Source organism: Neofelis nebulosa, chromosome 5 (assembly GCF_028018385.1).
Source record: "Neofelis nebulosa isolate mNeoNeb1 chromosome 5, mNeoNeb1.pri, whole genome shotgun sequence".
NCBI lineage: Eukaryota > Metazoa > Chordata > Mammalia > Carnivora > Felidae > Neofelis > Neofelis nebulosa.
The window spans coordinates 116,831,228-116,847,914 of NC_080786.1; the positions used below are offsets into that span (position 1 = coordinate 116,831,228).

The window sequence follows — 16,687 nt, forward strand, 5'->3', positions numbered from 1 at the left end:
GTCAGGTTAACTAGGTAGTTGAAAATAATGTGCCTATGGGCAGAGCTCTAGTTTCATATAAAACATTTAGCAGAGATTAGCTATAGAATATATGACAAAAGCAATCCTTCTTAATTGAAGACCACAGGTAGTTTGTGTATGTCTATCCTGCTTATTAAACACATTTGTTATAACTTAGGACTTACACTGAGGTTTTTTATAATTGAGTCAAGAGGCATATCTATCTCTCTTGGGATAATGTGTAGAAATGTATGGGGCGCCTGGGTGGCTCAGTCGGTGAAGCGGCCGACTTCGGCTCAGGTCATGATCTTGCGGTCCGTGAGTTCGAGCCCCATGTCGGGCTCTGTGCTGACAGCTCAGAGCCTGGAGCCTGTTCCAGATTCTGTGTCTCCCTCTCTCTGACCCTCCCCCATTCATGCTCTCTGTCTCAAAAATAAATAAACGTTAAAAAAAAATTAAGAAATGTGGTACAGCTAGTTGGCTATTCACGGCTATATCATACCGAACGATTTCCAGTAGCATCAGAGGTAATTGCCACCACCATGTTCTCTTTTTTCTTAAAAGTTGGGAGTTATGGGGACACCTGGGTGGCTCAGTCAGTTGGGCATCTGACTCTTGATTTAGGCTCAGATCATGATCTCACAGTTTGTGGGATCAAGCTCCACATTGGGTTCTGCACTGTGGGGAGGCTGCTTGGCTCTCTCGCCTCTCACTCTGCCTCTCCCCTGCTTGCATGTGTGTTCTCGCTCTCTCTTAAAATAAGTAAACTTAAAAAAAAGAAAAAAAGTTGGCAGTTATGAGCTTTAAGTCCACAGTAATCCATGCCTACTCACACCAGTTCATGAGTCAGCACTGGTTCCTTAGTCTTCTCATTTCTCTATCCCTCACCCCCATGATTAATGTTAACAGTGGGAGAAAAATACTTACTGTTTTGGAAAGGCTATTACACCTTGTTTGGATTAGTAACTATTAGTCTTTCTCTAACTTAATAATTGTAAATTGAAATAAGTTCAGTCCCCCTTTCCTATCACCAACATTAATCTCTCTTACTTCGTCCATTCATGTTAACACCTGCAATTTTACTCCTACTTGTTTTTAAGAACTAGAAAGAAGCTGGGTCCTGCTTATTTTTCAATAGGCTATACGTTTTTAGTCTCTGTTGATTCTCCTAGGTTGTACAGTTATTTGTGTGTAATAGGCTCTTCCATAGCAATATGCAGCAGAAAATTCCTTTTGACAAGCCATAGCAAGCTTAATTGAGTCATGACGTATGCCATCAAATAGCTTCCAGGGAGGCAAAAAGCCCTTTTTCTAAGGTAGCATATGACTTCACCGGGTTTCAACATGACTATATGATCTCACATAACTAAGGAAATTACTTTTTTTCATTTGTGAAGTTACAGGAATGACATTTGATTGAGCTAATTAAATTTTAAAGAGCTCTCTGGTCTACCAGGCTTTCTTCCTCCTCAGACTTAGAGAAACCTATTTTTAAAAAATCTTAGCATTAAATTACAGGTCAATTTTTTAAAGTTGTGTTTGGTTTTTTGTTTTTACTCCATTGTTTAATCAGCCCCTAATTAGAATCTCAAATCAATTCTTGTTAAATTTTCATCTTATTTTAAATGTCACACAGTAAGTAATATTAATAGAAACTATTCTGTTAAGATAGCGTTTCTGATTCTCTCCCATTGACTTTGCAGCCTGAAGCCAATCCAAATTCTGACATTACTTGTAATGTTTTCAGGACAGATGCTGTTAGGGCTTTCAGCACAACTGGTAGGATATCAGCAGACGTTAGTTAACTTGTGAACCTTCATCTGAATATCCTTCAGATACCCATGGGATCTGGGTGATATTATAGCTCCAATGTCAGCCTGAAAAGTAACAGCAGTAATGGGTACCATCCTTACTTCCTCCCCACTGCAGCAATAAGGCAAGGAAGGGAGATTGTAAACCACTGGTTTGAACCATATAAATGGGTTGTGCTATCTGTTATATTTGTCCCCAAAGCCAAATTTACCTAACACATAATGTAAGTAGTCCCATTCAATTGCATCAAAGGACTTCTTTGCATCTAATAAAACTGTTGCTATTGGTTCCAATTGTCTCTTTGTATTCCAGGAGAGTTGCATTAGCCTATGCAGATCATCTGATGCTTATCTTCTAGGTATAAAGCCTTCTTAAATAGGGCCTATTAGATTTGTGATTACTTTATTTAGTCATGTAGCAAGTGTTCTGGTACCTATTATGTTACACCTACTCACATTGTAGGAAAGGATATTTTTTACAATACTGCTAAGGGGGTAACATGCAATCTTGAATATGAAGCTATATGGATACACATAATAAGATAAAGGACTGTATGCCGCCTTGATTCCAAACCATAGATAATATCTAATGCTTTAAAAATTCAGTATAAACCATTTAAATGCATTACATTTATTCACAGTCTATTTCTGAAACTAGTGGCTATTCAGTGTGCTGAAGGCAGAGAGAAGTTAATGTGTTGGTAAGCAACCTAAATTTTTATAAAGCTATTTTGAAAGTAACTCAATGCCACAGAAAGTAATATCAATTACTCCTTGCTTTTCAATTGACATTGCAGGGATGCTCCAAATTTCTATTCTTCAGTTCAGCATCTGCAAAGAAAAGGAAGGCACAGAGCACCTCCATGGGAGATTTGTGGGTATGGCAATCAGAAGTATTTTAGAACACACCCTGAAGACTCTAGTTTTTTTCCAAGTACCGATGAACCTTTGATGCTCTGTGACTAAAGAATTGCATACAAGTGAAAAACTGAGTGATGGAGAGTAAGGGAGGGCCAGCTGATAAATTTGGGGGTTCCTATAACCTATGTCTTGTGAGACAGCATAGTGTAGGTTGAAGGGCCTGGGCCTTTGGATCTAGTTTTCACCTTGGCTCCATTCTTTACTTACCAGAATAGTACAAACGGCACTGAGCTAGGGTTTTCTCATTCACATAAGGCAGTTACAATACTCACTCCTCAAGTTGTTTTGAAGATCAAAAAAGGTAACATGTATATAGAGAACTTAATAATATTTGATGCTCCACAAATGCCAGCTGCTTCATTATAATTAATGTTAATAATAACATAAGTTATACACACACACACACACACACACACATCTCTATTTGCATTTGTCAGTAATCACAGGAAGGTCAAATCCAATGGCACACTGAGTATTCAGATTAGGCTTCATGGCAGCATAATGGAAAAATAATGACATTCAACAAAGTGCACTGTGAAAATTTACTTTGTGATTAACCTACACAGAATAAATGCACTTTTAAATCTATAATAACTGAAGACAGGGTTTCAAACTGAAAAAAAACAAAACAAGCACAAACTTAAATAAATAAATAAATAGTAAGTTTTCCATTATCATTAATTTTCTGTATTAATCCAGTATATTTCATTGAGTCCAAGAGATCTGGTTTTTCATTGTCAGCTATAGGAAACTCGTTACATATGCTTGCAAATTAAAAACAAACAAACAAACAAAAAAACCAAAGAAACATACCAAAGAAAACCAGTTAATGAGCAGTCTGTAGTTTAAATGCATAGAATATAGTAAACAAATTCAAAAAGATTCAGCTTCAGCAGAATTTTCTATTTCTATAGTCAGTTTATTTTTTTAAGTTAATTTCCAAATAGATATTCTCTTTTGAAGTATGCTGCAGAATTTTTCTTAATAGTTGGAAAAGTACATTTGGACTCTAAGTGAAATAATTTCTAGAGAAAACACATGATCCAAACCTGAAGCTAAAATCCTAAGTTCATATACAGAAATGTATACAAGATTCCCAGATATATGTAAACAGACAGAGTCACTCAGTAAATGGTATTGGGCTCTGGTAATAGTATAATCCACTCTCATTAGGCATCTCCCTCTTGTGCATTGATATGTGACATCATACTCTCATATAACATTTCATAGAAGAGTGAAATAAAAAGCCCCTCCAGATTGCAACGGTAAGATAATCAGATTCTGTAGTGCTCATTATGACTGCAATTATGTAACAAAACTCTCCAAATATAGTTCAGTTATTGTAGTTATTAATCATTCTGGTTTTGTTTCAAGTACTTGCTTTATAGCCTGCTGGATAGACTCCATTATTCTACAACCTGAATGTCGAAAGTCAAACTTGCGCATGTGAATCTGCTGTTCTAACAGCCTTTCAACATAATTTACCCTTTCAATTTGTATTTGTGAATACAAAAAAAAGTGGAGAAATAAAGCTGGTGTCAATAGAGTCACTGACCTTTGCAGTAAACAGAAGATAGTCCTTAGCAGAAAACAACGTGGCAAATAAGAAACCTATTTTCTAGAACTAGAAATAGTGCTGCTTAAGAAGTTAGTCTCAGAATTCTAATCAGTTCTTACAGAAAAGGATAGGGGGTGGGACTTCTGAAGAATCTGTATATTTGATAAGAAGAAAAATTATGAAAGGGCCAGGAAATGTGCATTTTTAAAGGTTCAAAGCACCAACATCATGGATAGAATGTATTCCTAAACACATTATGCATAAAACCATGTATTCTGACTAATTTAACTACAAAATGCCAACTAAAAGACAGGAGATGTATTATACAGAACAAACACCATCTGCAACACCTTAAACCAGTGCTATAGATGTATTTTCGGGAAAAAAATACACCTGGAAAATTCTCAAGCCTAAATTCTGAGATGCCAACTATTAACTAAATAGAATTCCAAACAGACCCAGGGAAAATGACTCCATAATTATTTAAATGTTAAAACAGAAAGAGCTCAGGAAAACAAATAAAATAACACATTGACATGGTTTACAAAATGCAGGTCACCAATTTCACGTAGTCCATGATTTTTTCAATTTGGCCACATACATTGGGCCCCAGGCTTTGCCCTTATCTGGTATCACCAAGAGTCCACATTCCTGGCCAGTGGGAGCAAATGTGAAGTCTTGGGAGCAAGTCCTTGCCATTTCCTTAATGTCCACGGGCATGATGTTACTGTAGGAGTTTAAAATTTCACTGATGACATCTTGATTTTCTGCCTTGGAAAGTGTGCATGTAGAGTACACAAGTAACCCTCCAGGGCGTAAGGCCTTAATTGCAGACCTGTGTGTCATCAGGAAAATGGAGAAGTTTGGTTAGATTCATTAAAAGAAACAGATGAAGTCACAGGTCAAGGAAGCTTATATACTTGAAACTACCCTTACTCTGATTCAGGCTGCAAGAACTTTGGATATTTTCTACCCTTACAACTATTTCTTTCTAATGTATCCCTGGATGACTTGAGAAAAATGACAATCAGGTTAATCAACATGGGAAAAACAGGCATTGTGTTTGACAGGTTCCTTGCTTTGTTTTTTCTTTTTCTTTTCTTTTTTTTTTTTTAAGAATAGGAAGATGGGTGGGGCACCTGGGTGGCTCAGTGGGTTAAGCATCTGACTTCAGCTCAGGTCATGATCTCATGGTTTGTAAGTTTGAACCCCACATCGGCCTCTGTGAAGACAGCTCAGAGCTGTTAATGTAATGGGTTTGTCTTTGAATATACTGAGTGGTACTAATAGGTAGGTGGGAAGAAAACATCTGAACTTCAGGAAAGGAGTTAAGGTTCAGTGATAGCTGAAGTCATAGTAGTAAATAGGATTTCCCAGGAAAAGAGAAGAAAATAAGTGGCCTGGGGTGCCTAAGTAGTTCAGTTAAGCGTCTGACTCTTGATTTTGGCTCAGGCCATGATCTCACGGTTCAGGAGTTCGAGCCCCATATCAGGCTCTACACTGATGGTGTGGAGCCTGCTTGGGATTCTATCTCCCTATCTGCCCCTCCCTGGCTTGCGCTCTCTCTCTCTCTCTCTCTCTCTCAAAATAAACAGACTTAAAAAAGAAAGAAAGAAAGAAAGAAAATAAGTAAACTAAAGACAGACACTAAGAGAATACCTACATTTAAAGGGAGGCAAAACTTAGAAAGGAAATAAAGGCAGCTTCACCAGATGAATGTGTAGCTTTGAGAAAATATGGAAAGGAAGGTGGTTTTTGTTTATTTGTTTTTTATTTCTTTTAGGGGAAAACTTAAACATAATTGTAAATGCAGATCCAGGAGAACAGTCCCGGGACTTCACACTTCAAATGAAAGAGTTATTAGCTTCAGAAAAGAGGGGTTACAGCTCTTCATATGAAACAATGTGGGAGCATGAACAGGGAACTAGGATGTTGGAAGGTAAACAAAAGTTCATGACACAAAGCCTTGATAATAAGAGGGGAGTGGGAGGTAAGGTAATCTCCTGAGAGAAAACTAGAAAGTCTTAGTTCTGCTGCTGTGGTGATAACCTCTGAGCAATTACTACTCAAGATTTTTTTTTTTTTTTTTAAGAAATCCATATTCTAGAGTCTGTACCAGATTTAAGTGTACAGACAGCCCCATGTCTCACATCTGTATTTAAAAAACTAGAGCACAGGCCAATAAATGAGGTTACCCACATGATCAAAACTAGTTCAAATTCTATTCCCTATTTTCAATTATTAAAGGATTGAAGAATTCTAATTCAAAACAAAGAAACTGATGACAAGGTTTTCTTTCCTCAAACCTCCTAGACACACTTAAACAGTAAGGTAAAAAATATATACATATGTATATTTTTAAGTACAGACTCAATACAATAAATAGGACAGAATTACTAACAAAAGATTTCAACACATTTCTGAAAGATGATATGCAGACAGGGAGTGGCAGCAGTTCACCAGAGTGGAGAAAGCCTCTCATGGTGAGGACAGCAGCCACAGAGGGCATAATTTGACCTGTTGAACTACAGAAGAGTTTGGGACCAGGAAATACCAGAGGTAATGTGATGGGAGTAAAAAGTGAAAACAAAGATACTGATTCAAAGCATATGTAAGAAACCATGGAGGGGCACGTGGGTGGCTCAGTTGGTTAAGCATCTGACACTTGATCTTTGCTCGGGTCATGATTTTCTCTCTCTCTGTCTTTGCTCCTCGCCAGCGCGCGTGCGCTCTCTCTCCCTCTCTCTCAAAATGAATAAGTAAACTTAAAAAAATACATCACCATTAAAAAAAGAAAAAAGAGAAAGAAACCATACTTCCATATTTAGCAAGTCAAGAAGCCAAGAAAAAGTTGCAAAGTTTTTGTCTAAGGAAGTTGAATAAATTGTTTCGGGAGACCTAAGACAGTCACTGTAAGTGTTTGTCCCCGAAACCAAAGACCTCTACATTATACCTTGAGGAGAACCTCCAGGGTAACTGCCAGCTTCTCATAAAGTGACATCACAAGGCAAAAAATTCCACCCCTATAATAAACTTCCTAGTACTTTATTGTCCCATTAAATAAAAAAGTACAACCTGCCAGATAATTTCAGTTGAAAAATGCTTAAGCAATGTGTAAGAGCAAGAACAAAATAAACAAACAAACAAACAAACAACAACAAAATGGCCTAGGAAAAAACAGAAAATTCAGAAAACGAGACATAATAAGACCTAATAAATGCAGAAAGATCAGTAAAGATACAGCACCCACAGAACAGTAACACAATGCCATGGAACAGGACCAAGGAAAAGGCTCATAGGTATTAAATATATGTTCATCATGATAAAGAATATTTTGTAGAAGTGTTTGGAAGTTAAGGTTGAAGAAATCTTCTAAAAAAGTAGAACAGATTGACTGAAAATGAGACAAGTAAGGTCAAGCAGATCCAAATTTCAATTAACAGGAATACCAGAAAGGTAATACAGAGAACTGGTAGTGAGGGACATTAAATCAATGAAATAATAAGAGTAATTTCCAGAGATAAAAGCAGTGTTCATCAGTAGGCTAGAAAGAACTCATCAGTAGGCTAGAATTATTATTTATTGAGCATCTATTATGTTGTGCTTTGTTCTAGAAGTTAGGTATATATTAAAATAGAACAACAACAATTGCAACAACAATACCCTTTGCTTTCATGAAGCTAACATTCTAGCTGGGGGAGACAGAATATTAAAAAAATAATACCAATAGTAAGTCTGTCATGAGCTAAACTGTGTCCCCCCCCAAAATTCATTTGAAGTCCTAACCCCCAGTACCTCAGAATCTTACTGTATTTGGAGATTGGGTCTTTGAAGAGGTAATTAATTTAAAATGAGATCTTTAGGGTGGGCCCTACTCCAATATAACTGGTGTCCTTATAAGAAGAGGAAATTTGGACACAGAGTTACAGAGAGAAGACTACGTGAAGACGCAAGGAAAAGACAGATAATCTACGAGCCAACCAGAGAGGATTCAGAAGAAACCAACCCTGGGGACCCTGATCTCAGACTTCTATCCTCCAGAACCATGAGAAAATAAACTTCTGTTGTCTATGGTACTTTACAGTAGTCCTAGAAAACTAATACAAAGTATACACTCACCAAAAAACAACTTGTGAGTGTGTGTGTAAACAAATACATATATACACACACACATACATATAAACCATAAACCTAAACCATATATATGTGTGTATATGTGTATATGTATATATATACACACACACACATTTTCTCTCTCTATATATGTGTATGTATATATATATATGTATATATTTATATACACACACAACATATACAGTAAAACCTTGATTGCAAGTAACTTGTTCTGCGAGTTTTCCATGAGACAAGCAAACATTTCTAATAAATTTTAACTTGATAAATGAGCAATGTTTTGCAATACAAGTAGTACAGGATGCTGAATGTCACATGATCACAACTGAGCCAACGGTTCTCGAAATTCGCTTTGACATACAAGTGTTTTGGCTTACAAGCATGTTTCCAGAAAGAATTATGCCTATCAACCAAGGTTTTACTGTATATGGGTGTATGTGTGTTTGTGAATTTTTTCCTCACCAGACAATTCTCCAAGTCTCTCAAAACAGTGACTGCATGTCTAACAACTTAACTCAGTTCTGACACTATTCACCTGGAGTTAGCGTCAGATCCCACAGGTTAAGGGCTAAGCCCTACAAGGATGCCCTTCAGATGACAACCGGAAATCCAGGCCACTTCTGACTAACCTGCCGTATGTTAAACGTTCCCACAACCCCTGTCCAACAATTTGGTGGAATGGCTCACAGAACTCAGGAAAGGAGTTTACTTACTAGATTACTGTTTTATTATAAAAAGATACAATTCAGGAACAGCCAGATGGTAGAGTTGCAGAGATGGAAGAGTATGAGTTTTAAAAGGGGTGCAGGTTTACTGTGGGCCTTTCAGGCATGCCACCCTCCCAGCACCTCTTCCTCACCAACCTGGAAGCCCTCCAAATCCCTTCACTGTTTTTTTTTTTTTTTTTTTTTTTTTTTTTAATAAATTTTTTTCAACGCTTTTTTATTTATTTTTGGGACAGAGAGAGACAGAGTATGAATGGGGGAGGGGCAGAGAGAGAGGGAGACACAGAATCGGAAACAGGCTCCAGGCTCCGAGCCATCAGCCCAGAGCCTGACGCGGGGCTCGAACTCACGGACCGCGAGATCGTGACCTGGCTGAAGTCGGACGCTTAACCGACTGCGCCACCCAGGCGCCCCTCCCTTCACTGTTTTTTATGGAGACTTCATTAAAGAGGTGTAATTGATTGAAACATTAGCCACTGGTGATTTTACCCAATCTCTCTGGCAGGGGAGGCAGATGGGAGGGAAGCTGAAAGTTCCAACCCTCTAAACACACGGTTGGTTCCCAGAAAGTCCTTAGAAACTTTCCAAAAGCCACCTCATTAACATAAACCAAGGTGTGGTTGAGAAAAGTTTATCAATAACAAAAGTTCCTTTCATCTTTACAAAATGCAAACATTATAACAATAGATGTTCCTATCCCTCTTACCATTGAGGAAATTTCAAAAGTTTTAGGAGCTCTGGCCAGGATCCAGGAACAAAGACCAAATATATTTTCACAATATCACAGTTTGCCTATTTTCTTTTAACGTTTATTTTTGAAGGGGAGAGAGACAGAGCATGAGTGGGGGAGGGGCAGAGAGAGAGGGAGACTCAGAATCCCAAGCAGGCTCCAGGCTGTCAGCACAGAGTCTGATGCGGGGCTCAAACTCACCAACTGTGAGATCATGACCTGAGCCGAAGTCGGACGCTCAACCGACTGAGCCACCCAGGAGCCCCTATTTTTTTTTTTTTTTTTAATCTAGCAATAGGTTCTATGTAGAAAATTCAAACAGGATAAGAGGGTTAGAAGAGTTTGGATGGAGGAGACGATTGCAATTTTAAATGGGGTAGTTGGAACAGGATGACATTCAGGAAGTGACATTTGAACAAAGATCTGAGGAGGTAAGGAAGTGGCCATGCAAATATCTGAGGGAAGAGCATTCCACACAAAAGGAATAGCCAGTGCAAAGACCCTATAGCATACTTGAGGAAAGAGGAAAGAGGGGCTACAGTGGCTAAAGCAAGGTGGGCAAGGGGGTGGCAGGACGAGATGAGATCAGAAAGCCAAGAGGGGAGGGGTGCAGAAGGTCTTATATTACTGTAAAAGCTTCAGTCTTATAATGAACAAAAAAAAAATCCATACTTAGATGCATTAATGTTAAACTTTAGAATTTCAAGAACAAAAGATGCTAACTGCCTCCAGAAAGAAAAATGGGTCACCAATAAGGGTTCATGAAACTGACTGGTATCAATGGTGTCGCTCACCTCAAACCCTGGAAAAAAAGCAATTTAAAGTGGATGCTACTTACTGCCAAACCGTCAAATAAATATACAGGAGAAATACAGAAACTTTTCAGATATCTGATGACTCAAAAATTTTACCTCTAGCAAAATGAGGAGCTCAATCAAGAAAGGGGAGAAATGGGCGCACCTGGGTGGCTCAGTCGGTTGAGCGTCCAACTTCAGCTCAGGTCATGATCTCACGGTACGTTGAGTTAGAGCCCCGTGTCAGGCTCTGTGCTGACAGCCTGGAGCCTGGAGCCCACTTCATATACTGTGTCTCCCTCTCTCTCTGTCCCTCTCCTACTCTCACTCTGTCTCTCTCTCAAAAATAAACAAACATTAAAAAAAATATTTTTAAAAAAGGGGGAGAAATGTACTGAAAATAGTAAATGTAACACAGAAAAGCAGTGAGGGGAGTGAAGCCCAGGATGATGACTACTCAGGAGCCCTAGAGGTAACTATTCCAGGCTAGAATGACAGGGAGATCATTAGAGGTGAGAAGGGATGAAGAGATGAAATGACTGAAAACTAAGAAAACCTTGAAGATCTGGTATATGCAACTAGACTGGGGCTGGGGGGAGGGAGGAAAAGAAGAGAGAGATTTTCCCATCAAACTGGACTGTAGGAAAATTTTCCTTTCAGTGGCACTTGATCATTACACTGAAGCAATAGAAAAGACAATTTAATTCCAAAGTATCTGTCCATTCTGCAATGAACAATATTTACAGAATTAACATACACTGATTATGGGTCTTCAATGTTCAGAATCATTGCATAGACTGATCTTAGTAATGCTTCAGAACAGATTTTTACGTCCCTGAAAGAATACTGTCCAACCCAAACATAAAGCTACAGACATTGGGAAGAAGGGAGGGAGAAATGGAAGGCAGAATGGGAGTACAAATATTCTTGTAACACAAAGAGAGAAACCAGGAGATAGTGGCCTGATTACTGCAAAAAAGAATAAAGCTTGAAGTATGCCAGAGACACATTCCAATACTAAAGAACAAGAAGCATAAGTATAAGCATGCAGTGTACTAAGTTTCTAGGCTGAATGAGGAAGAAATGAGAACAGGGTAAGAACTCAGGATGTAGAGTGTGGTGTGAAGAGGTAAGGGTGGCGTAAGTGAGACAAACCTGAGCAAGAAGTCAGTAGTCCACGTCCAAAGCTGTTAGGTTAAGAAATGACAGCTAAACGTACTAGTCAGAGGTTTGGGAGTTATGTACAGAATAAGTAAAGAACAGAAATAATTAGAAGTGTTGCCTATGAGAAATAAGACTAGGGAAAGAGGGAGGAGGGGTAGGAGTAAATTTCCTTTAAGTAAAGGCTCATTTTTATTTTCAATTTTTACCCATATGTGTATTTCCTATGATAATACAAATTAAAGGAGCTATGACAGTAGGATAAATAGCAAAAATGTTCCTACAGATGTCAGTTATTTTCTTTTTTTACTCTTAAGGAATTAACTCTCTAGAAAACTTATTCCCTGAGGTTCCAGATAACTAAAATTTTATGGTATTCAGAATTTCTAGGCTCTTCATGTATTCGTTTACTGATTAAAATATATTTTGGGAATTACTTACCACTGAAAGCCTATTTAACCTTCAGTGTTTGTTGGCAGTGTCTAAAAAATTTCTTGTGTTTACCTTTTAACTGTTCACTGTGCCCTAAATATCGCCCCCCCCCACCCACCACACACACAAAAGGCTCCTATCTAGACACCAGACATGTGAACCATTAATGTGTTCACATTTGTGTAGAGCCTGTAGTAGGAAGAATAATGGCCACGGCAAAGTTGTCCATATCCTAATCCTCAGAACCTTTAAACATCTCACGTTAAGTGGCAAAAGGGTATTTGCGGATGTGATTAAATGAAGGAACTAGAGATGGGAAGATTATTTTGGATTATCTGAGTATGCCCAATGTAATCCCCCAAATCCTTAGAAATCAAAAAGAAGGCAGGAGAGTCAGAGGAAGAGTTGATAACCATAGCTAAGGCAGGAGTGACAGGATTGCTGGCCAAAGACCATAAACCAAGGAATGTGAGCTGCTTCTGGAAACTGTAAAGGTAAGGAAGCAACCCTCCATCTTAGTCTGTTTAGGCTACTGTAACAAAAATAACAGACTGGGTGGCTTAAACAATAAACATTTATTCCTCACAGTTCTGACGGTAGGAAGTCCAAGATCAAGGTCCAGCAGGTTCGGTGTCTGGTGAGGACCTGCTTTCTGGTTCACTGATGGTCCTTGTGTCCTCACATGGCAGAAGGGCTGAGAGAACTCTCTGGGGTCTCTTTTATAAGGACACAAAACCCATTCATGAGGGCTCCACCCTTATAACCTAATCACCTCCCAAAGCCCCACCACCTAAAACCATCACCTTTAGGATTAGGATTTTAACATCAATTTTGGGAGGACACAAATGTTCAGTCTATAGCACTCACCTAGAGCACCCAGAAGGAATTGCAGCTTTGCCAGCACCTTCATTTTGAACTTAGAACCCTCAGAAGTGTAAGATAATAAACTTGTGTTACTTTAAGCCACTAACTTTGTTGTAATTTGTTATAGCAACAATAAAAAATTAATACACACCTAGTGACAGGTTTGTTTTTTTTTTAATTTTTCTTTTACTGTAACCTACTAAGGTATTAGCAGATTTTTCTAAAACTGCATAAATTACAACTACACTCATTTTGGATCATTTTCTGATTATAGCAATGGGTATAAGATTTTCTTTAAAAAACTCAGATTACTGTGTAAGGGATATATACACAGTTTGAATGGAGATCTTTTAAACCCCCACTAAAAGGACTTTGTTCCTAGTTCCACAATTTGCAAAGCCAATGCCTAATCAAGTAAGTATGATTCTTTCTTATTACAATTATACAAAAGTACACAGAAGCCTCATCTACAAACAATATGTTCCTGGCCTAATGGAAATTTAATTAATTTCTACAATGTTGGCAATGTTGGCTAATTCTTCTGTTTTTTTTTTTTTTCCAACATTCATAACTTATGTTTCTAAAATTAGGTTGGTATAAGTTAACTGGTCACATTAATTTCTACAGAAGGAAATAGTATGTGGCAACACAAAGGCCTTTTTACAAATTGGGTTAATCTCAACACCATAGGGCAAACTGTTAGGGATTTCTGTAAAATGGTTGTTGCTATTTTCCTGCTGCTGATGGTTGTTTGCATACCATTTTTGTCCTTTTGCTTGTAGTAGTTATAGATTTCAAGAATACCATGATTTTGTATTAAAAGATCAAGGAAGGGGCGCCTGGGTGGCTCAGTTGGTTAATCATCTGACTTTGGCTCAGGTCACAATCTCATGACTGGTGAGTTCGCACCCGGTGCCGGTCTCTGTGCTGACAGCTCAGAGCCTGGAGCCTGCTGCGGATTCTGTGTCTCCTCTCTCTGACCCTCCCTTGCTCATGCTCTGTCTCTCTCTCTTTCAAAAATAAATAAACATTAAAAAAAAAAATCAAGGAAAATAGATAATGTGAAAAAACTCACTCCCAAGGTTCAGACAGCTGGGAATTATTGTAAAGTATAAAGATATCTTTATAATGAGCATTTATCAAAACATATAATAGTTTCTTCAGTTTGACACATAAATGGCAACAGGTACTTAATTTTAGTTAAGGCTACAGTATGTAACAACTGCATAATCAGATTAGTTTAATGGTTTAAAAACCAATACTTCTGGTATTGGCATCTTGATAAATTAATTTAGTATGTGTTTTACAATATACTAAGTGAAAATTAACACACTTCTAAAATATAAGTACTTAAATATGCACTACTTTGCCTACTACAGTTGTGTCTAGGATAAATCATCTGCTTCTATAATAATTCACACTTTGAAACAGTCCATAAGAACCAAGTAATTATTACTTCATCCCAATCATAAAAAGACCATATATTATTTTTTAGACAGTATGGTGGGAGAAGGGTGTGATGCTTCAAGACAGAAATGATTACAATCAGAATGGAAGAAAGATACTGCTTAATAGATCTTAACAAGCCCAGTAAGAAATTTAAAATTCCAGAGAGAGGGAAAACACATTTAGAAGTCAGAGAGACTTGAATAATACAAGTAAACTGGCAAAGCTGTGGTCATGACCATATAAATATGTAAGTCAGGACTAGAGAAGAAAAATAAGACATGTTGGATCTGGGGTCTGGTAGAAGGCAAAAAGGTTCTCTATGATTGTGTAAATTTCTGTCCATGAAAAGTTCTTTTTCTTTTTTGGTTTTTAATAATAGGAAAGAAAACTAAGTTAACTCAGCAACATCCATTGTGGCATAATGGTATCCTCTGCTAACCTTTTCCAGATGACCTGTGGCCCTGTGGTTTCTCAATGACTGTAAATTTCACAGCTTAACAAGAACCTGAGTAATGGGATATTTTTCATCTATGACAGAACACTAACTCTACTGCATCGAATTACTACAAACCAAGTTGTGTTAAGACTGCCATTATTTACCACTGAATTATAACAGATGCTAGAGAGATGGTCAGCAGAGCTAATTATACTTGCCAGCAGAAGGCAGAAAAAGATGTCATGACTGACTATAATAGATGGAACAGAAGTATTATTTTGATCAGATTAGGTAGAAGGCTAACCTAATACCTTAAGGTGAAATAGAAACTAGTAGACATTATCTTGGGTTAGCTATATTACTGAATACACAATGCCTAACTATAATGCAGAACTGGGGGAAGTACTCCTAAAGGAAGCAGATATGCCACATAATATAATCCCTCTATCATATCCCTGAAACATACATATTGTCTTCAGAAACCTCCAATCTAAGTGGTTATCATGCTTAATACTACTTGAAATAAGAAATTATGATTCTACCTCACAACACTGCTGTAGGAAATAAAGCTGGTATTAATACTATAGCACAGAATAAAGTGGGAAATGTTTTTACCTCAAGCACTAATAGAAAAAGAATGATGGCTTTCTTGCCACAGAACCTATGCTAGATAGCCTGTTGCTTTATGGCAGGTATTGGCTATACTACTGTCTCCAAATCTTTGGTTGTCTTTCAGTATATTATGAAATAAGCTGAAAAGCATTTTGTGCTTGAACCACCTAGTTAATGAAGCAACTAAAAACAAAATTAAAAATATTCTTTAAAAAGCCATGAAATTAAGAATAAAATGTTAAACTAAATTCTCCCATTTACAAACAGAAAACCTCAGCTGATTTTTGGCACTTCACAGAGCACACCGAACGATACTTCAGGTCTACTATCTCTTACATGCCTTTGTGAAATCCAAACGCTCTGCAACCTACAGTTGTTCTAAGTTTGTGGCAGACTCATTTGGCCTCAAAATCTGACCTAAATTGATGTGAGGCTATTTATGGTCAAGACTTAGCCCATGTGACATAACTATTCCTAGGTTTTGTTGAAAACATATTAATGTTTGATGACAGGGTGTGGCCTCAGACCCTACTGGGGGCAGTGGGTGACATACCAAATATCTACTACATTACCTTTTTAAAATCCAAAAAAAAATCAGAATTCTGAAACACATCTGGCCTCAATGATTTTGACTAAGGTTTTAGACTTGTATTTTAGATTCAAATGAGTTACAGTGCAAAGTTACATAAATATCTTCTGTACTATATCTACATGATAAATTAGCCACATCGTTAACTGATGAAAGCTTAATTTAATTACTTTTAAAAGTAAACCATTAAAATCTTAACTTTAAAAAGCATCAGATAAGTACGTCTGCAGTCTGTATACAAGAGTCCATCAGTGTTTTCCTATTCTAACATCAAGTAAGAAAAAAAATTGGTTTTGTGTTCTCTCAATACACCAAAGATTCCCCCTTCTCCCTAAAAAAGTGTTTTGATTTGTACATTTGTATTTTTTATTTTATTTTTTGTATTTCTTTTTGTATTTTTAAAGAACACTTTGTACAATCAATAATAAAGCCTTTTTATCAGGAGTTTATTTTGTCATTTTGTTCACTGCTTTT

General features: G+C 37.4%; 1 protein-coding gene across 3 annotated transcripts in view; it reads right to left on the reverse strand.

Annotated features, from left to right (window-relative positions):
* Positions 1-3,260: 3,260 nt before the first annotated feature.
* The window catches only part of NSUN3 (NOP2/Sun RNA methyltransferase 3), a 60,195-nt gene continuing 46,768 nt past the window's right edge, over positions 3,261-16,687 (reverse strand). For 2 of the 3 annotated variants that reach the window (XM_058731675.1, XM_058731673.1), the window contains exon 6: positions 3,261-5,125. In XM_058731675.1, coding sequence (XP_058587658.1) covers positions 4,855-5,125 — 271 coding nt within the window. In that variant the 3' untranslated portion in view covers positions 3,261-4,854. The remainder of the gene's footprint in view (positions 5,126-16,687) is intronic. The other variant, XR_009262225.1, reaches the window with a different exon arrangement.